This window comes from Triticum dicoccoides, chromosome 1B, assembly GCF_002162155.2.
Source record: "Triticum dicoccoides isolate Atlit2015 ecotype Zavitan chromosome 1B, WEW_v2.0, whole genome shotgun sequence".
Lineage (NCBI taxonomy): Eukaryota > Viridiplantae > Streptophyta > Magnoliopsida > Poales > Poaceae > Triticum > Triticum dicoccoides.
Window position 1 is genome coordinate 667,435,726 of NC_041381.1, and position 22,443 is coordinate 667,458,168.

The 22,443-nt window shown below is 44.4% G+C and overlaps 1 protein-coding gene and 1 pseudogene across 1 annotated transcript; both read right to left on the bottom strand.

Moving 5' to 3' along the window:
* Positions 1-1,563: 1,563 nt before the first annotated feature.
* On the bottom strand, positions 1,564-16,529 carry LOC119350863. Its single transcript, XM_037618493.1, has 13 exons — positions 16,513-16,529; positions 15,931-16,030; positions 15,696-15,866; positions 15,503-15,585; positions 14,080-14,093; positions 12,615-12,695; positions 12,474-12,532; positions 5,683-5,692; positions 5,118-5,594; positions 4,266-4,342; positions 3,036-3,129; positions 2,255-2,387; positions 1,564-1,923 (listed from the first exon to the last, which is right to left on the bottom strand). Exons 1-12 carry the CDS (start codon positions 16,527-16,529, stop codon positions 2,353-2,355), a joined length of 1,218 nt encoding a protein of 405 aa, XP_037474390.1. The 3' UTR covers positions 1,564-1,923; positions 2,255-2,352.
* A 3,561-nt stretch (positions 16,530-20,090) lies between these two features.
* LOC119349522 lies at positions 20,091-21,952 on the bottom strand (annotated as a pseudogene).
* Positions 21,953-22,443: the final 491 nt, after the last annotated feature.

Here is a 22,443-nt window from a genome sequence, read left to right on the forward strand (position 1 = left end):
AATCGATGGACATTTTATTGAAAATTGGTGGGATAATTTTTTAAATTCACAATTTTATTTATTTAATGAACTTTTTTTAATTGGACGAACATTTTTTGGAACAGCAAACATTTTGTGAATGAATAAACTTTTTTGTAAGCCGCGATCAGTTTTTGAATTTTTAGGATATTTTACCATTCATGAACATTTTTGAATTCGCGAAATTTTGTTCAATTTCATAAACATTTTTTAATACACGAACTTATTAAAAAATCATGAACTTTTGATTTCCCGAACATTTGTTTTCAATATTTCGGACATTTGTTTAAATAGACAATTTCTGTAAGTGCACGCCTATGTGTTGTAAGTTCGTGCGGGAGAAACAAACATGACCATATGTTGCAACGGGAGAAACAAATATCACACACACACCTAGTATAACCCATGTAAGTGCACGCCCTTCGTTTCAACATTGCGTCTCACCTCTGTTGGTCATTGCTACAGAACACCAAATGTTTTTCATGCCAGAGCGGCTACCCAACTGATCAAGCAACATGACGAGAATGAAGCAAACATTTACTCATTTTAATGTTTTTATAAACCCAAGAAACGGTTTTTTATTTTATATACAGAAGGAACAAACAAAGAATAGTAAGAAGAGATCTCACATGGTGATTGGCTAGCATGAAGTAGTAGATGCCATGGACAGAGACCTTGATTATGCCCTCCACTCACTCGATTGACGAGCATCCACCGTCGCCTTCACCCTCCGTGATAACCACGCATGCCAATTCCCTTTTGCTGTTGTGACCCTCCCCTATGTCGCTTCATCTAGCGGCTCATCCACTATTCTTCGCCTCCTCCGGGGTGGTGCATTTAAGGGAAGGATTAGGGAAGATTCGACACCCATCAAGAGTCCTAATTGTGAGAGAGAATGTATGGAAGGATTGGTTTCCTAGAATACGACTTGGACATAGATATGAATGTCAGGCGACGAATGTAATTATGTAATTTAGTGGAAGGGTAAATCCGTCTTATGCACATGACGGAAGAGAAGAATATCACCTCCCATTATCAGCAGGTATAGCAAAACGGTCCGTGCATCCCAACGGATACAAAATCAATAAATACGTACGGTCCGTGCATCCCAACGGATACAAAATCAATAAATACGTGCTTAGAATTGTTTAAAAAACCATCAAACTACTTTGCAAGCAGCAAAACAGTAGGAGTACTCAAAAATATGTTTTCTATGCCATATTGAAGGACCAATCTCATAACTAACAAAATCTGTTCTTTCTAATTATTAGCTCATGCTGAAACACATAACAAAATCTGTTAATTTTCTACATAAAACAAAAGGCAGTGTGGCTACAAAGTTGCAGGTTGAGGATCAGCATCATATTCTGAAGTTGTTGATGGAGCATCATGTGTCGGGATGTCCCTGAGGGAGAGTATCACTATGTCAGCCATAATATTTCTAGGTTCATATAGAGGCAAGGATAAGAGCCGTAGTATGATTAGAGAGGAAAGAAAAGGCTTCCATGAAAATACAATGTAATGCATATTCATCAAGAAGTAACATAATTAAAATCACTACATTAGATCATAGTATGATGAACCATTTATGCCGAGATACACGCGGAGCAACACATAGATGAAAGTCAAATCTAACAATATAGGAATGATCAGATCTCCACCCAAAGCAGGATTTGGTACATTTGGTCCCGAAGGAAATCCCAGATTAACCAGTGTGGTGTGGTAGATAGTTGTTTACATGAACTGACAGAAGTATACCAAGTAACAAAGTTAGTTATTTACAGCCAAAGTTCAATGCCTCCAAACCAAAGCTTAACTCCTAACAGGAAATGTCTCCAAATATTGTGGCCAAACCTTAACTCCTAACAGGAAATGTCTCCAAATATTGTGGCCAAACCTTGGAACCTAAAAAAATGGAGAGAAAAACGAAATCAGGAAATGCAACAGACAGGAAGTCACATAGGATAAAACTATCTCATTGCACCTGACATATACAGTACTGCTAAGAAATTTCATTATCAGTTATTTTGTAGATTTTTTTTATAGAATTAGCTCACTGATGAGAGCCAACTGAAACTTTGCTGAAATACAATTTGATGTGATAAACTTTTTTACAATAGTTAAAGTCGAATGTGCATATATACTTAAGCATGTACTGTGTCAAATATATATCTTCAGAACCGGAGAATCAGCATGCATGTCATCTGCTATTTTTCTAATAAAAATGTTTCCGTACCATCCATCGTCTCAACCTTCTGAATCCAACTAATCCAAGCTCGCCATCGCCATCAATGGCACATCCAGCTCATGAAAGGATAAATAGCAATAAAACATTTATGCACCACTCGTGTGTGTGTGTACATAACAATGGAATAGAAAACAATGAAAATGTCTCATTCATCTGCTTCCTACTGAACCAAAGTGTGCTCCTCCGAGAAACAATCACCAAAATAACATTTAAAATTAGTGAAGGATAATGCTACAATTTTCAGATTGTCGGCAGAGAGGTTAGAGCTATCATCGTGACAATGTATTGCCAGATAAATCAACTACTTAAGTGTAATTATATAACTTCTATTGCATTACCCCCAAAAAATAGTATAGCAAAAAGGCATGGATTCAAAAACTTCTCCAAAATCATCTACTGGGAAAATAAATCAGAAAGACAATGTCTGTCATATATACACACAGGGGGGTCTAGAAGAAGAAAAATCGGATCATCTGTAGGTGATATACCTTTGCAGAAGGACAACCTTAGAGGTACACTAAGTAGACTTCAAAGTGTGTAAACTGATCTAATAGGTGAAAGTTTAATTCAACAAATATGGCAATCACTAACTGCCCTATAGTCAAGAGATTGTATCACTAAGCTGCCCCTTCTAAGCAATAATGGTAGCAGTTGCTTGCAGGGTGAGAAAGGTTAACTTTCCGATAAGCAGACATTCTTGATTATGATCAAAACAATAGCCTTGTTATATTACCTGGCGATATTGGGTGACTGAAACTTAAAGTCCACTAAGAAGTAAACATCACAAGTTGCAGAACAGGACCAGGCTTGAATTTCCAAACGTTTATCAAATGATCGAAAAGTCCACTTTGAGACGCTATCGTCTGCAGCAGAGCAGTATAGTCAGAAGCAAAAAAACGCAACTAAGCAATCATGAAGGGAAAAAGACCAGAGTACTACAGAGAACTGCCAATATTACTAATTAATACTGAAGCTAAAGAAGCACCCTCTAGATTGACTATAGTCAGATTAACAAAGTTGATAAGTAGACTTTCATCAACTAACAATATACAGTATTTATGAGAACAAAGATAAAGAAGTTACCACGCTTGTTATAGAAGGATAGAAGTTCTCACATTACTTGAAAACAAAGAGGCAGATCTACACTGCTTATTATGGTGGTGCAGAAGTGCCAGTTAATCAGATAAAAAAATATGTATCAGAACTGTTATAGCTTTATAAGACGAAATTGGATGACACTTCCTTCAGTATTTACTGTGCCAAAATATTTACTCTGACCTCGAATGGCACTCACGAAGAAATCTTGAACTATGAAACCATGTGAGCACGGTCTATGTTACCGTAAAGGACAAAGAATAAAAAATATACAAAAAGGAAATGACATTTGTACAGTAAGGAAAACTAACCATGAATAGATGAACCTTAAGGCACACAATGGGAATAAGACAGGAGTTTGTTCAGTAGATTTACCATTGGGCAAAAATGTTATTAGTAGGCTTAAGACACACGCATGAGGCATAACAGATAATGAATGCCAGAACATGGCATCATAAAAAATGCACAGAATAGGCCGAGCCCTGACTCAGGTAACAAAGAACATGGGATATATTATTCTCCCTCTTTATGCCAGATTGTTAGTCCAGCATCCAGTATTGCTGCTAGCTTTGGAAAAGTGAACTCAAGAAAACTTTCTGAGTACAAAGCAGAAGATCTTGCAGCAGCTCCAGTCAACTCTTTCACGTACAATACTGGGTAGGTACTAGGTACTTTCTCCAGACATTCGAACTACCATGCGCCACTATGAAGTACTCTCTAGTGTGCATATATTTCTTCTCAAGATAGCCTACTTTGTGGCTAATTTATCAGGCCAAAATAGTGTAGACTGGCCCTATATCGGCAAGGTGATGATGATAGCAGTTGTGGTTGCAGACACACATGAAAGATATGTCTTTTTCAAAATGACAGAACCGAATTTAGATGTGCATGAGATCAGGCATACCTCACATGGAGCATGGGTGGTCCATTGATGTTGGTAGAACGGCGAGATTGTACGACAGCTTATGGAGTACGGGCAGCCTGCGGAGTTGGTAGAACGGTGAGACTGTATAGAGCTATGTTCGAAACTTGCGGCATGACGATGAGCCAAATAGCTGCAGATTATCCCAGAGAGTTAGAACACACACAAAACACAAAATTATTTAACCTTGCAATTAGAATCCAAAGGGTTCAGTGATGTCTTTTCCCTTGATGATAGATTCAAAATATCTGGATATAAATTGGGCACTATTTATTATTAGATATAGATTGATTGATGAGATTGTAGCAATAACAACAACAAGCAGTAGCAAGCTACATCTCTGTTCTCTATCTAAATGTGCATCAATTAGTAGCATCATACATCTATCTAAATGTGCAGCAATCAGTGTCCCTCCCTCCCTCTCTATCATCTCTCTGCTTTCTCTCTCTTCCTCATCTATCTCTCTTATTTTTCTCCACAAGAGCAGATCAGCATCGAACTCTGTCTCTCCTCTGTTCTCTACCAGCAGCAACCAGCAGCAGATCCAGCAAGCCCTCAATCTAAATATGTGGCAATTAGCGTCTCTCTCTGCTCTTTATCGCTCATCTCTCTGCTCTCCCTCTTCCTCACCTATCTCTATCTCTCAAGCAGCAGCGGCCAGCATGCCCTCTGCTCTCTCCCTAAAGCAGAAGCTCATCCCTTCAAGTGCCTCCCCACCTTCAGCCACGGCGCCGCTGCCGCCGCCCCTGTATCCACTCATCGATGGCGCCATCTCTCCCTCCCTTAGATTCTCAAATTGCTTGGATGTGAAAGAAAATGGAGGGAGGGATGAACCTGCGCTGGTCGCTGACGCCAGGACAACACCTCCTTCGCGTCGCCCGTCAAACCACTGCCCCGGCCCCGACGCCGTGCTACCGCGCCCGCGCCCCGGCGAGGCGGCCTCCATCCTTCCAAGCAAGCACGCCGACGGCCATGTCGTCCTCCGCCGCGACGCCTTGCCCAAAGCGAGCACGCCGGCCGCTTTATTGTCCTCCGCCGCAATGCCTCGCCCCGTTCCCCATTCCTGGGCTCCGGCGCGGGCGCGGACGGAGGCGAGCACGCGGGCGTGCGCGGACAGCAGCGACGGCGGGAGCTGTCGTCCTCTGCTCCGGCATCCTCCATCCTCCCCCGCGACGCCACTGCCCCGCCTCGCCGCGCGCCGTCTCTGCAGCACCTGCCCCGCCTCGCCGCGCCGTCTCCGCAGCACCTGCCCCTCCTCGCCGCGCCGTCTCCGCAGCACCTGCCCCTCCTCGCCCCGCCGTCCCCGCAGCCCTCAAGCCGTCGCCGTCACCGTCGCCATCGCCATCTCCAGAGAAATGGATAAGACTACGAGGACAGCGGATGCAAATCTAATGAATACAGGGGGTTCTCTGCAAAATGTAACGTTACAAAAAGACTTACTAAAACAGGGACTGCGGGTTAATTTCATATAAACTGAGGGGCTTTTATGCAAAATCGCGCGCGACGACGGACGACAGAAACTCAATTCTCTTTATTATTACTAGCAAAAGGACCCGTGTGTTGCAACGGGAGAAAAGGATTTCTAATCTCCAATGGCCATGACCATATTTTGCTGCATCAGCGAGATACAGTATCACTCTCAATTTCAAGAAATCATGACATTTTTTTAAACTCATGCACATATTTGAAATTGTAAATATTTTTTGAATTTGTGAACACTTTTACGAATTTTCGAACCATTTCTAAAATCAAGAACATTATTTGATTCATGAACATTTTATACTATTTTCATTTTTTTTAAAGGGTCAACATTTTTTAAAATAATTTTCTTGAATCGGTGAACATTTCTAGAATCGATGAACATTATTCTGTAAATTGGTGGAACAATTTTTGAAATCCACAAACATTTTCTGAAATGCATGACCATTTTTGAATCAACGAACATTTAATGAATGAATAAATTATTTTGTAAGTCATGAACAGTTTTTGAATTTTAAGGATATTTTTCCATTCATAAACATTGTTTGAATTGCAAAATTCTGTTCAATTTCATTACAATTTTTTAATAAATAAACTTTTTAAAAAATCATGAACATTTGTTTTCAAAATTTGGAACATTTTTTGAATAAGCAAATATTTTGTTTACAAAATCAAGAACATTTTTTGACTTGACAAACATTTGATGATTTATTAAACATTTTATTTCAAAATTCTCATTTTTAATTTTCGGACCTTTTTTGAATTCCCTAATTATTTATGATGTATATTGACAATATAGTAACTTCTGCCAAGAAAATAATTCTAGTAAATCATACACTTGCACTCACCTTCGTGCAGTATTTTTTTCTGTTCGTGCTATACATCGCCTTGTACATGTTCACATTGTGTTCTTTTTATATGAAGGCAATCAGGTGTTGCTTCCATTGATTAAGGAGAGTGTTCAGTACATTGAAATGCAGTACAAGGAAAGGTCAAAATACAAAGAAAATAAAGAACTCGGGTTCAAGAAGATTATTTAGTATTTACAGAGTATAATTTTGCTTGCTCGAAGCTTGCTGCAATTGAAAGAAATACACATATAGCTTGTTCTCTGCGAAACTTTGCAAGGCATCAACGCTATCCGTTCAACAATTTATCTCCACCCAACAAAGTAGTATACTCCTGTGGTCCTACCATGAATTTTAAAATCTGTAGAGAGCCGCATGATTGTTTAGTATTCCAAAAGAATTAAGAGCGTGTCTGGTTGGCATCCACGCCACCTCACGCCTGGCCTGGGCGCTCCCTGAAGTCTGCCTGGCACTTGTTTTGTTCGTGTCCTGAGAGATAGAATGCATGCCTGGCCTGGCTCACGGAGGCCTGTGATTAGCCTGGTAAAGTTGAATAAAAAATAGGAAAAAAGATGGATAGCTCAGGCAGCTGGATTAGCCTGGCCCTAGGCGTCCTGTTTCTTTCGCCTGGCCCGTGCCGCACGATGCCTGGCTCCTACTTAAGATTTTTTTAATCGCTAAATGACAAAGCAGCACTGCAGCAGGGCAACAACATGCCAGGGATGAACCAAACGCATCGATGCCAGGCTAGCCTGGGCAGGCGGGAAAAGGCGACCTCACCAGGCCGACGCCAGGCACTGGAAATTTCCAGGCAAGCAGCCCAGGGTGGGAACCAAACATCTTCTAAATGCGGCATGGTAATTTAAATTTTGAAACATGCTTTTGCATACGCAATGACGATATGCTCCATTATATCCATTGAAATAGTGACAAACTGGTTACTGCAGCCTGTTCAAAAAAAAGGCAATGAATTCTTAGCTCAAGTGTAGGATCAGAAAAATGAGACTGACATCCACTGATGGGATAGTAGGCAAGATGAATATGTGTTGCTTCTGTTGGAACTAAATCCTTAGCCATGGCATGCATCATCAGTTTACTTACATTATGAGGAAAAATATTAAAAGCTTTTGGCATAAAAACCTGCATATATTTCTCACTTCTACTGGAAAAACATGTCTAGATGAGCATTATGTCTGTGCAAAATTCAGCTAGCAGCAGCGATAGCAAAATTGATCTACCACAAAGTTCAGCTAGCACCAGCAATGGCAAAATTCAGCTAGCAGTGAAGCACCACATCATCGCTATCTCATTCTCCTTATCACAACCCGACCGAGGCCGTGGCAATGGAGAGAGCAAAAATCGCAAGGGCCTACCCAATAAGTATGACTCAAAACCAGCACAGGTCCCCATCCCATTTTTTAATAGGACGCGGTTCAAGCACACTTTCCTCAGCTACATGTATAAAACTACCATCAAGGCTACCAGACAACACATAAGCTCCTTTTCTGGAACATCACACATGTCTTGTTAAGAGGAAATGGGCAATAGCACCACCAAGTAAATCAATCTCGAAGAAGAAATAAAGTTTCCAGACGTGTTTACTGAACTGTGTTACACTAAATGTACGTCAGGTCCCTTCTCTATAGTTTCATATTGGATAACAATGATGTCCTACGATCATCAAAATGGTGAGGTTAATTTACAAAAACTAACAATTTTTGTTATGATGAAACCTTCTAACTGCATCCAAAGGTTGAGATCAAAGCAAATACATGATCCTCGTTCATACAGTGAACTTTTGACAAGAGGTGCCACATTTGGAGTTTGTGTCAGCCACACACACGATACTTTCTGTGGTACAACCTTTGCTATATCTGGAAAATGTAGAATAAAAAAAAATCTAAGTACCTGTTTTACTTTGGTTTTCCTGATACAACTGATGAATCCCAGGACACCAGCACACATATTGTCTTCACATTCATTCTCTTTCAATGTTAATAGATGTCCCAAAATTTGTATTCTAAGTTCATACCAATCCTGTAGATTCACCATTTTTCTAAACGAATAAGATTTGCATCACATGTGTAAAAAATAATGATTTAAGTACTACAGGATATGCCCAACATCAAAGAGTTCTTTTTCCAGTTAGCTGACTATGATATCCTGTAGTTTACAAAAAGCTCACATATCTAGTTCAAAGGAGTAGCTCTTCAAAATTGAGCAGTGGCCTAAAAACTGAAATATTTGGTATGCTTTCAGAGCTGGTGACTTGCTAACTTCCTTCTGTTATCTAATTTCTGGGCATTGGCATACTGGCATGATAAAGACATGGTGACTTTGCTATAATTAAATACATGTACCCGCGTGATTCTACAGGAAAAATGCAAGGAATGCCCACCAAGTGCATCGCTGCAAGCATGGGAGTTCCTTGCCTCTCCAGCGACTACCATCTGAATCTTCAATCCGTCAAACTTCAATACCTACATGAGGAGGCTTAAGTTTTCAAAATAAAATGGAAGGTCAAATTCAAGCAATTATTAAGCAATGCTATAACTCAACTCACACTGAAGTTGGAGGATCTCCTATCGAGACGAAGCTTGCATTCAGAAGACGTGCCATCATACACATCAATTACAAATATACCAGCTCCCTTCCACGCAAAACTGCATCTGACATGGTCGAATTGGCTGAACATTTCGTAAATGAAGAATCTGAGTGCTCGCAGTTGTTCGTTTCTGTAGAGCCATCATCACTGGTAACATTTAGATCTTGCACGGGATCACTAATCTTTTGCTTGACAAGGCGAGAGATTTATTTGGCTGCAGTCCCATCAAAAAGCAACAACCTCAAATACCCATCAGCTCCAATCTTGCTCAGGTTGTTTTAATGACACCACTCAAGTGGCTTGCGGTCAAAGTGTAAGTCGACTGATGTTCGTCTTGCATCAGTGCTAAGCCACTCAGTACCGCCGACAGGGGGTAAAAAAGATAATGAAAAACACATGCCCTCATACTCTAAAGCTAAATAGTAATCTCTTCAATATTGAACACTGCTAAATACTGACCAAAGTTCCAAAGAGTAACCATTTTAATATGCCAGCTCCTTATTTGTGTGCCAAGTGTAGTATTAGAGCATCATTTCTAAGTTCTAACTAATGGGAGTCCTGAGATCCTCGGCGATAGATATACAGTTCGCCCAAGGTGTTTACAAAACAGACATAAAGAGGATTGTACAAAGGTTACGCTTATTGCTTAGTAGTGCTTTGACCTGAGGAGGGCCGTGCCACGGAAAATCATCCTGCAGGTGGAGAGACGCGTCTGGCGACGTACATGCTTGTCGATGTCCCCTTTTGGCGACTGACCTGAAAAGCACAACATCATTGTTATTTCATTGAACACGTTGAGAGCGCTAAGACTTTCAACGATCCAAGGTAAGATAGAAGCTAGCGATGTCACCTGCACTAAAAGCTAGTGCACGTGGAACTTGTAAGGCATAGAGAAGACTTGCCACTGCCTGTTTGTCTCCTGCTTGTGCGTCTCTGTTGTGTTCGTCTTCCGCTGCTGCTTCGTTGGAATCGTCACTGTCGGAGTCCTCCTGACGGCACGGTGACGCGGGCGAGAAAGCGGATGCGAGAGAAGGCAGCAGTCGCCCTACTCTTTTCCTCCCTCCACCAATCGCCCCTGCCATACGACCACCACCAGCGCTGGTCCTTCCCTCCACCATCCTCCGCTTCATCTGGCATGGGGAATATGCTCGAGGCTGCTTGTTTGCCTCCTGAAAATCCAAATCAGTGATTCCCTCACGAATCCCCTTCCAGAAATCAAGCGCCCAGCAATCCTTGCCCTCCCCAAGAGCGCAACTCTCGCGTGATTTCTACCTTCCCAAGTTGCGTAATATTTTGCCTCCCTAGTCCCTTATATGAGTCGCCTGACATTTCGATAGAGCCCCGATGCATTGGTACGTCGGCCGGCTTACTTCAATCCCAGCGGCGAGGCAGCAACGGGACCGTCCCTGTCCGTCCAAGAAAAACTTTGCCAACTCGGCAAGGACGCACGCACCAGGAGAGGAGTGCCGTGCCCCTCGCGCGCCTGTGCGTCCTGCCCGGCAGTGACTTAGACGCTGGTGAGGTCCTCGCTCCCGGACGCCTCTTCATTTTCTCCTCCTTCCTCTCCGTGCGCTATCCCACTCGCTGCTGCCGCCTAATGCGACGCCCGAGCGTAACGCCGCCTCCCCGCCATGGCTGCCGCCCCTCGCAAGCTTGCGCCGCCGTGGTCCGTGGCTTCGACGCCGGAGAACTCCTCGCTCTGGCCGACTCTCCATGTTTTCCTCCATCTCCACGCATGCCTCCCGCCTCGCTGTCGCCGCCTGATGCGGGCGCCCGAGCACAGCGCTGCCTCCCTGCCATGGCCGCCCCGGCAAGTCAGAAACTTCACCCGTCCACCCAGATCGAGCAGGGGGAGGCCGGCGGACGGGCGGATCAACGCGGGAGGCTTGGTGGTGGCCGGATCCGAGGCGCGGTGGAGCAGAGGATGCGGATCTGGGCAGTGGCGGCCGGATCCCGTCGGAGTCGTGGCCGAAGGCGGGCGGCGCGGCTGCCAGCGAAGCTCGGGGCGGCCATGGTGGCGCTGCAATGAGAGGGGGAGAGAGATGGTGAGAGGGAGGGAGGAAGGAGAGGGAGGAGGAGAAGGCAGGGGGGCCACGTGACCTGGTCGCGGCGGCGGTGATCTCCGATGAGGCCGGCCGGCGTGGCGTGGCGGCGGAGGAAGGCGGGGTCGGGGCGAGCGCGTGGCGCGGAGCCGAGCTCCCTGGCTCGGGCGCACGCGTTTCTGCCCCAAAAAGGACTGCGGGTTGAATAGAAACAAATACGGGGTCGTTTTTGTAAAAACAAAGCGTTTTGTTAGATACCCACTTAAAAGTAGGACTGCGGGTTCATTTCTGATAAACCGAGGGACTTTTTTGCAAAAAGGGCAGCGACGTACGACCAGAAGCGATCGGTGATTTATTAGTAGGTAAAGACTAGTAAACGTGCCCGTGCGTTGCAACGGGTGAAACAAAATGACTTTACAATGCGAGAAAATCACTTGATTTTACAATTTCACATATATCTTTGTTTAATTACCCATCTTCCGTCTAACCCCAATGCCGGGGTAGGTGGCCAGAGAGGCTTGCTGCACGCACACACCTGACACAACCAAACCAATTCCTAGCAACGATCCACCACAGCCTCTCACCCGGCAACGCTGATGCCGCCTTGTGGTGCACCAGTGGATTGGTGTTTGCGCTTGTTACTTTAATTTCTAAAACCAAGCATGTGATGTTATCGACTTGTTGACGACCAAGTTGTAGGTGCTTGACATGAACTCGCCATGCCTTATAAGCTTGACATGTTGTTATAATTAGTCTAGTGTATAACTTGACATGAATATAAAAAATATACAAACAGAGGGAAATAATTGTCCTGCTAGGTCACTATATTGAAAAATGTTGGTCTTTACAACTCGTCATGCTTCAAACAATGATGTGCACAGCAAGACCACAATCCAACTCATAACCAACAAACACACTCATTCATACTGAATCCAACATAACCAGGAGAAACAGAGAGACAGAGGATTCAATGTTCAGATGCGAACATATTGACAAGCATTGTAGATTCTTCGCCGAGTCCCCTATTTATGCCTTCTTCTCCTACCCAAAAAAGATGACGGTGCTTAGTTCTATTGGGTCAGCAGTATGGAGCCCGGCGTCTTCCGGGCCTTGAAGTCAGCGTGGGCACGGGACGCCTCCGGCAGCGGGTGGATGTGCTTCACGCGGATGTGCAGCAGGTCAGTATGTCACACAGCAGGAGCAAGACAAAATGTACCTTAAATATGTGGTGAACCAGCATATGGACAGTCATCCCCTTCAGCACGATAGCAGCCGCTGTGTGATCAATCAAAGGCGTGATGGGAACCAACATTGGCTGAAATAATCTGTTCTTTGGCATAAGAGCCCATCGGCTTGCCTGCGTACGCCACAACATCCCCAATGTTCCTGCCAGTCAGCCCGGGCCCTATGGCGGTCACCACACCAACAACTTCCATACCTGTTGGTTGAACAGATCATTAAGCTAGACAATAATCTAACAGAAACACTAATAACAGTGCCCATTGATAGAAGCAAACAACCCGATGCCATATAGTGTCACAGGATAACACAACAGAACACCAATTCTTCTTTAAGAAATAAAATAAATTGGAACATTTGGTCTTATGTTCAGTGAGCAATGATCTCGAGAATCATGCTTCTGGGCATCTAAAAGAGCGGACAACCAAACTTATGGTGTATGTATCAACTGAAATGTTTGTGCGTGGTTTGAGACATCTTTGAACCGGTAACTGAGATAATGTTGGTTTGGTTGGCAACTGGCCCGGGATAGATACATTTTCTTCGGTTTCATCAGCAACAGCAAGCTATCATCAATCGATCTAGTGAAATAATTGCAAGGTTTTTCATCCATACTGTACAAACAGGGGATCTAGTGAAATCAATTGGGCAAAGTACAAACTACTTGGGAGAAAAACAATGATATGGCTGTATGAACTGTATGGATAATATGACTGTATTAGGAGAAAAACAATGATATCAAAACAACATTTTTTTCCGCTAGATACATAACAGTGGAAGAACATCCAATTACTTCAGTGAACTACTTGGGAAGTAGTATTACTTTAGAGCTAGACATATTCAAGATGAAAGCATGTACACCAAAAAAATTTGTGACCAAAGCCAATAAAGCGTCAACATTTCGCGGATCCATGGACATAAGAACATAGTGGACTGATATCCACACACCTAATAACTTCATGCCCTTTAGTGTGCCATTTGCAAGAAATTCAGTAAAAGGATTATAAAGAGAGCTTAGCCATTCCACCTCTAGACAGTACAATCAGATCTTTAGCTTAAGCTTATTAACTGAACTGCAAGAGTAAACACGACACTCATGATAACAAATGAACATGTCAACCTACTTGCCTCACGGTGTACCGTGTACACCAAAAGCCAAAGCTGGTGAATGAATAAAACCTACGGGCAGCTATGATCAGTGTCACTAAATTAAATAGTCCAAATATTTGTCGTAGGTCAAAGTGGCGTCCGAAACCTTTGAGAATCTGCAGTTCAGACTTGAGAATATAGAACGACAAGACAGAGGTGCATGATACACCCAGGAAGATTTCGCTTCAGAGTTGCATCAAGGAAGAACTCAAAATAAAATCTGCACTTATATGGACAATATGACTATATTAGGAGAATAAAAATGTAGACACCGAACTATGGAGAAAAACTATCATGAGTAAATATCAAGAAGTATTTGTGCGGACAAATACGGTAGAATCATGTACAACAAACCAGGTTTGACTCAAATCAATTGCTTGGGTGTATCAATCTTGCATCTTTTCACTCTCCTTCTGCTCAAACATTAGCCTTACATATCTTCTCCAACCTAAATAAACAAAATTAGGAAATAGTTAGTCACTAACAATATTCAGAAAATTGACGGTAAAACAATCATGTTGATATGAAAAACACAAAATTGGACCGTAAGACAATAATACGCGTAGACTGGTCGGCGCCCATCATTACCGCTTCTTTCTTGGCGTCGCTGGACAGAAGCCCGTGTCGCTCGACCCACTGGTGTCGTTAGACATCGGCATTGTATCTCGCCATATCCCGCCTGGCATCTATATCCTCCCCACTCACGAATCAGTGGCAAAATCTGTGAGAGATGTTCTGCTAGACTGTAAGGGCTGAATTGGCTTATTTTAGTGAATTTGAACATTCTATGGGATGACACTCATGAATAATCACTGCCCATTAGGCCGTTACTGTCTGGTTGTTTGCTCGTGTGCTCATATTCAGTAATTTTAATTTACAAAATAGTCTATGTAAACTTGACCTGCAATTTAACTGTTCAAGGAGGTGTTTGAGGATTTCTGATGCCAATATCTTTAGATGGTAACCGGCTATGCACTCCTCATTTTCACTTGGAGTCGACTTCTACTAAGTATATGAAAGTGCATTTGTTTCTTATGGCTTGTGTTCTTTCTTCTTTAGAGGGTCATGGACATGGTTTTCTTCGCTGAGGACGTCCATCGTTTAGCAAGGTATTGTTGTACAGAACAATAACATAAACTGAATTTGTTAACCCAGTTGGCAGCACAACAAAAAAGCTATCTTCACTCTCCTTTGGATATATATATCACATATTTAACAGTACGGGGTCACGCTTCTTTATTATTTATACTATATAAAAATATCTAATCCTTTTCTTTACTCTTTATTATTGTGTGGGTCATATATGCTAAGTTGTTCTCTTCTGCTGCAGCGCAAGTGTGGATGGACATACATACAGTAATCTCATGTCTGGCTAACATATTTACTTTTGGCAAGAAAAGTGAATAACTGTGGAGAGAATGACTCTAAGGAGTCGATGAATAATGTCCGCAAGCTAGGCAACAAATAGAAATGGTAAAACGAATATAGAATAGTATCAGCATGGTTGGCCATCAATAGGATAGTAGTTTGCTCATATAGGAGAAGAAAAGGTAACTAAACATCACCAATTGGTATCAAAGAAAAACAAACAGGCCGATTAGATGAAACAGGAGACCAGCTTTAGAGCATTTGGTTCCAAAGCAGGCCACATTTGTGAAACAACCATAGTAGTGACAATTCAAACTAGAAGACTATAACAGAATGATGAGAGAAAGCACTTGTAAGGAATCTGCCGACCCTAGAGAGGAACAATTCCCTTGTAAAGCCTGGCATTATTAACCAATAAGTTAGAGCGCATAGGATAAGGGTAAGTAAAGCAAATCATGAAGTTGTTAAGATGGCTGGAGATTTACTTACCCAGCAGCACCCTCAGATTTGATGAACTTGGGAAGCCCATCACTCAACCCACAAGCAAATCCAGGTTGTGTCTGCACATGGACCTTGACAGTTTCAAAGGGGCATAGAGCGATATCAGAAAATACCTCAGCAGAAGCTGACCCTACAAGGTAAATTATAGGGTCATGTACTTCACGGCATTCTCAGGCCCAACCATATCTGAGTAGGTCTTCTTAAAGAACTTGTAGAACCCAAACTTGCAAGCCCCCTGAGCACTGTAACCAAGCAAGGTAGGCACCCATCCCCTGAAAAAAACCCTAGCTCCTTGCTCCTTTAGCAGAACGCTAAATCCAGATGAGATGCTCTTGTATTTCGCCGGGTCAATCTGAAACAATTGATAAAAATGTGTTAGGTCCAAAATACTTACATCAAACCTATCAACACTTTACCAGGTGCAGCTTAGAAGGTCCAAGATGGAGAGCAAACACATAGCAGTACATCTCAAATTCCATTATTCTCAACCAAGAAACCCTTTTCTTAGAAATCAGACTACATCCCATGAATAAATCACACCCATCTCAATTATCCATTTATACACAACACATGCATCAGCTAATCAACCCATATGAACTGCTTGCTTGTTTTATTTTATACAGTAGCTAATCCACCAAAAGAAGCTAAGGAACTCAGAAAAAAAGCACACAAGGAATCATTGCAGGAAGTTCTATGCCCTGGAAGCAACACAAGAACCAGGCACATAGCATGAAGAACCATTACCTGCAGGTGTATTTCTCAAACACGCACATTGGAAGAACCATCAGATGCAGGTAAATACAGCAAGCACGTACACATGAAGAGCAATCATGCCACAGGTACATCATTCTCGGGGAAAAGAGAAGGCCCACCCTTGGAGAGCTTCGTCGTCCTTTAGGGAGCAGCCGACCCCATTTAACCTCTTCGTGGATCAGGTCATGGCCATGGCAATGGCAGCTCGACGTGGATCTCGCCGTTGCCTTGGCCTCCCGTCTCACCTTCCTCCTCTCGCCATGCCGGAACTGGCGCGTTTGCCCCAGATTGAGCATCAAACCTATCAACACTTTACCAGGTGCAGCTTAGAAGGTCCAAGATGGAGAGCAAACACATAGCAGTACATCTCAAATTCCATTATTCTCAACCAAGAAACCCTTTTCTTAGAAATCAGACTACATCCCATGAATAAATCACACCCATCTCAATTATCCATTTATACACAACACATGCATCAGCTAATCAACCCATATGAACTGCTTGCTTGTTTTATTTTATACAGTAGCTAATCCACCAAAAGAAGCTAAAGAACTCAGAAAAAAAGCACACAAGGAATCATTGCAGGAAGTTCTATGCCCTGGAAGCAACACAAGAACCAGGCACATAGCATGAAGAACCATTACCTGCAGGTGTATTTCTCAAACACGCACATTGGAAGAACCATCAGATGCAGGTAAATACAGCAAGCACGTACACATGAAGAGCAATCATGCCACAGGTACATCATTCTCGGGGAAAAGAGAAGGCCCACCCTTGGAGAGCTTCGTCGTCCTTTAGGGAGCAGCCGACCCCATTTAACCTCTTCGTGGATCAGGTCATGGCCATGGCAATGGCAGCTCGACGTGGATCTCGCCGTTGCCTTGGCCTCCCGTCTCACCTTCCTCCTCTCGCCATGCCGGAACTGGCGCGTTTGCCCCAGATTGAGCATCAAACCTATCAACACTTTACCAGGTGCAGCTTAGAAGGTCCAAGATGGAGAGCAAACACATAGCAGTACATCTCAAATTCCATTATTCTCAACCAATAAACCCTTTTCTTAGAAATCAGACTACATCCCATGAATAAATCACACCCATCTCAATTATTCATTTATACACAACACATGCATCAGCTAATGAACCCATATGAACTGCTTGCTTGTTTTATTTTATACAGTAGCTAATCCACCAAAAGAAGCTAAAGAACTCAGAAAAAAAGCACACAAGGAATCATTGCAGGAAGTTCTATGCCCTGGAAGCAACACAAGAGCCAGGCACATAGCATGAAGAACCATTACCTGCAGGTGTATTTCTCAAACACGCACATTGGAAGAACCATCAGATGCAGGTAAATACAGCAAGCACGTACACATGAAGAGCAATCATGCCACAGGTACATCATTCTCGAGGAAAAGAGAAGGCCCACCCTTGGAGAGCTTCGTCGTCCTTTAGGGAGCAGCCGACCCCATTTAACCTCTTCGTGGATCAGGTCATGGCCATGGCAATGGCAGCTCGACGTGGATCTCGCCGTTGCCTTGGCCTCCCGTCTCACCTTCCTCCTCTCGCCATGCCGGAACTGGTGCGTTTGCCCCAGATTGAGCAAGCCCACGCAGGGGTGTTAGCTCGTGGCGTTGCTGCCCCAAATCGGGGAGGTGGAGGAGGAGCGGCTGGTGCTCCAGTTCGGCGACGGGAGGAGCCGTGAGGGGGAGAGAAAGGAATGCCCAGTGCGAGGGTGCAGAACGGTGGGAGGGTGCCTAGAGAAGGGAGGCCGGCATGGTGGGAGAAGACGGCGAGCGGGAGATGCACCGGCGAAGCCCTGCTCGAAACCCTAGCCATGGGGGCGGGGCTGCGAGCGGGCGATAGATGCCGGGAGCGGAGAATATAGCCGGAGGGGAGGGAGGCGCGGACTGTGGGGAGCTCGGGTACATGTTGCGCGGTGCCGGAGCTCGCCGGAAGCGGTCGGCGTGGGTGGTGGCGGCGGCGGCGAAGACTTCTGGGCGACAGGGAGAGGAGGCGAGTGCGAGCCCGAGCCCGTGTGTGTTTGGGTCTTTTTTTTTCTTTGCAAAAAGCGAAACGTTACCCACTTAGAAATAGGACTGCGGGTCAAATTCTCAGAAACGGAAGGACTTTTTTAAAAAACGCAAACGACGTACGACCTGAAGCGATCGCTGGTTTATTAGTAGGTAAAGAGGTAAAGATTAGGTAAAGATAAAGATTGCTTATGAGCATGCCATTATACACGTGAGAGAGAATATCAATCGAGACAAATTGGGCTCCACACTAAGAGCCGAGACAGTGCCTCCCATGCAGCAAGGAAGATATGTGGTTCCAATCTCTGTTGGCGATGGTGTCTACTCTTTTTCTTGAAAAGGAGGAATACCTCCAGCCTCTGCATCAATCGATGCATGCAGCCATATTATTAAATAAAGGTCATAAGGTCCAAAGAAGCTCATAAACTGAGCAGTAGTCAAAAGCAAATAAATCTGAAAAGCGCCACACCCGGCGATAGAATAATAAGCTACGATGCCTACCCACCTAGCCTATTATTAACTCGCCAGTCAAACCAACTGAAGGTAGCCCATGCTACCGTCTCCCAACGGTTGCACCCAATAACCAGAGGCTCCCTGAAAGTCCGCATGACTGAGTACGGATCATATATGGATCCAAGTTGTAACTCTGTAGATAACCTGCAAAATATTGTTGAATTGTGCCCCATTAAAAATCATATCATTTCTAGTGTTTCATATATCCAAAAAATAATACACATACTGCTATTCGAATATGTTTAGCTAAATGTACGCCCACTCCATTAAGCCACGTCCCAAACAACGTGTGTATGCTCCTTGAAGGTTAAATGTTAAAGGCTATATGAATTGATCGCCATAATAATTGTGCAAGAGGACATTCGAGAAAGAGGTGTTTAATCGTTTCATTTTAATAAAAAACAACACCTAGAGTTACCAACCCAATCCCTTTTTGCAAAGTTATCTTTGGTTAGAATAACCTCTTTATGGACAAACCACATGAATATTTTAATATGAAGCGGAATTTTAATCTTCCAAATGTGCAATGACCTCGACAATGGCCCGGAATCACTTAGGTCTGAATACATGGATTTCGCTGAGAAGATTCCGTTCGTGGTTAACTTCCAGCGAATTGTATCCGCCTGATCAGATAGGTGAACTTCCATCAACCTATGAACCAGGTGCAACCAAGCATTCTAACGTTCCCCTACTAGGGATCTCCTAAATTGGGTATTAAGCAGTATCGAGTTTAATACTGTGGCAACATAATCTTCCTTACGTTGCATAATATTATATAAGGATGGATATTGCAAAGCCAAAAACGTCTCCCCAAGCCATGTATCCTCTCAAAATCTAGTAGTATTACCATTACCAACTAGGAATTTCACTATTGGAAGAAAGTTGCTTTCGTCCTCATTAATCCCTTCCAGAAGGGTGAGTCCGTTGACCTAACGGTGACTTGGGCCAAACTCTTAGAGTGTAAGTATTTATTCTGCAAGATTTGTATCCACATAGCCTTGGTCTCAGTAGATATTCTGTATAGTCACTTGCTAAGCAGACATCTATTTTTGACCTCTAAACTTTCGATTCCTAACCCGCCCTAGTCTTTTGGTCTGCAAATAATATCCCATCTAGCCAACCTGTACTTCTTCTTGGCCTCATCACTTTGCCAAAAGAATCGGGATCTATAAAAGTCAAGTCTTTTCCATACCCCTACCGGTACCTCAAAGAAGGATAGAAGGAACATCGGCATGCTCGTCAAAACCGAATTTATCAAAACCAACCGATCTCCGTATGACATGTACTCTACTGATGCTTCTATGTTTACAAGAATTGGTTTATTGTACCAGTTATTATATGCTACACCAGAAGGCTATGCAGTTTAACTCCGGTGTGAGCATAGTTACAACTTTACTATATGCACCCAATTCTTACAGTTTATATATCAACTAGACCCTAGGAACAAGCACACGGAGAACAGGGCGCAATAGAAGCTTGTTGTTAAGCCCCGCGGTGAGGCCGAATGCTTCAGTCATGTCGAGCTCCGAGCTTGGCCCTGAGCACTCCCAGTCGAAGTGGAAGAGCAGGCTCGCGAGTGCGAGCTCCACGTTGGCGAGGCCTAACGCCATCCCAGGGCACATCCGCCGGCCAGCGCCAAATGGAAGGAACGCAAAGTCGCCACCCCCAAAGTCCGACGCCGCTTCCCCCTCAAACCATTCTGGTCGAAACTCCTCAGGCGCGCCGGGCCAGTAGCGCTCATCGCGGCCCAACGCCAGGCATTGACGATCACTTGCGTGCCACGTGGCACATCGTATCCCAACACCTGGCATGATTCCTGGCACTCGCGCGGGAGCAACAACGGTAGGGGTGTGTGTAATCGCAACGTCTCTCGGATGACAAGGTGTAGATAAGTGAGCTCTCTTAGAGCATGCTCAGTCACTGTACCACTCCGCCGTTGCCTTTTGCATGACCCTGGGGTTCTTGACCAGCTCCGCCATGGCCCACTCCAGCGTTGTAGCTGATGTCTCGCTGCCAGCACCGAATATGAGAATTTTTCAGGACAACTGGAATCGAGGGAAACAAAATTAAACATTACTACACAGTACTTCCTTCAATCCAAAATAGTAAGATTAATTTAACATTAGTTTAAACTTATGACATTTATTATGGACATTTTGATAAAACCGTACACGTTTCAACCACTTTGAATAGGTAGTTCGTCAACAAAAAACGTCACATGATCACGATAGCACCTGCTGCTGCAAAGATAATCACGGAAGCCACCTGGACGAGAACACTTACGAAGATGACGGACTTGATGACGTCCATGTCGAGCGGAAACTGGAGCGCACCTTCCTTCTGGATCCTCAGCAGCACGTAGAGCAGGTCCTCGTCGTGGCCTCCGCCGCCGCCCATCCTCTCCAGGTGCTCCTGGACGACGCCGTCGAGGATGCCGTACACGGTGTCGCGGCACTCCCGAGCGCGGCGCACGGCGCTGCTGAGCCGCGCGGCGAGCCGCGACGAAGGCCACAGATCTTCCGGAGCTGCCGCCAGTAGTCCCCGTAGGGCGCGAAGATGATGTCCCGGCCGCCGTTGGTGAGCACGCGCATGGTGGCGCTCAGGGGCCGCGTCGCGAAGGCCGTGTCGTGGGTCCTCATCACGTCGCGCGCGCCCTCCCGGGAGGACACCACCAGCGTGGGCACCTCGCCGAGCCGAAGCAGCATGGCCGGGCCGTGGCGCCGCGCCAGGTCGCGCATCGCGCGGTGAGGGAGCTGCCCGGTGAGGAGGAGGTGGTGCAGGCTCCCGATCACCGGCAGCTGCCACGGCCCGGGCGGCAGGCGCAGGCCGTCGCCGCCATCGCGGCGCGCGCCCCAGCGCCTGCGGCCCGCGAGCACGATGAGCAGTGACACGAGAGCTACGCCGAGGTAGACGACGGCATAGGCGTCCTCCATTCGTGATCTGGGGTCCGAGCACGGCGAGGAGCCAGATTTAGTCATTAGTCACGTAACGAATTTCGCATCCTGTGTTTCTTGTCCACATGATTGACAGTGATGTGGATAACCAAGTGCTTGGAGCTTCCGACAGATAAATCCTGTCTCAACTGATTTGTTGAAATTTGTGCACCTCATGGACGGAAAAAATTGAGTACGTATAAAATTGTGTACTCCACAAACAATGCGTATAGAATTTCATATAGGGCTTTGTAATTGACAGTGATGCGAGATTTTTTTGTAAGAACTTTGGAGGATTAAAAATCTTCGTAATTTTTATATTTAATTGTTTGATTCATAGGATTGAATCCTATGTGAAGTCTCTTGAGAAATCCATTGCACTAGATTTCATATAGAATTTTTTTTCATCCTCATAGCATCTCCAACAGGCGCCCAATGCACAACGCGCTAAAAACCAGTTTGCAGAGTGCCGATCGCTTGGTTTGGCGCGGCGCGCAGCGCTGGCTCCAGCAGCCGCGAAAAATGCTGCGCGCGTAGCTCCAGCAGGCGCGCTAAAATGCACAGCACGCTGTCGCACAGACACTACGGTGCATACATATTCTCATAGCATAGATAAAAAAACGATACAAAGATATTTTACATAGTTCATCACATAGCATAGATAGATAAACAAGTTCATAGCATAGATAGATAAACAGAAC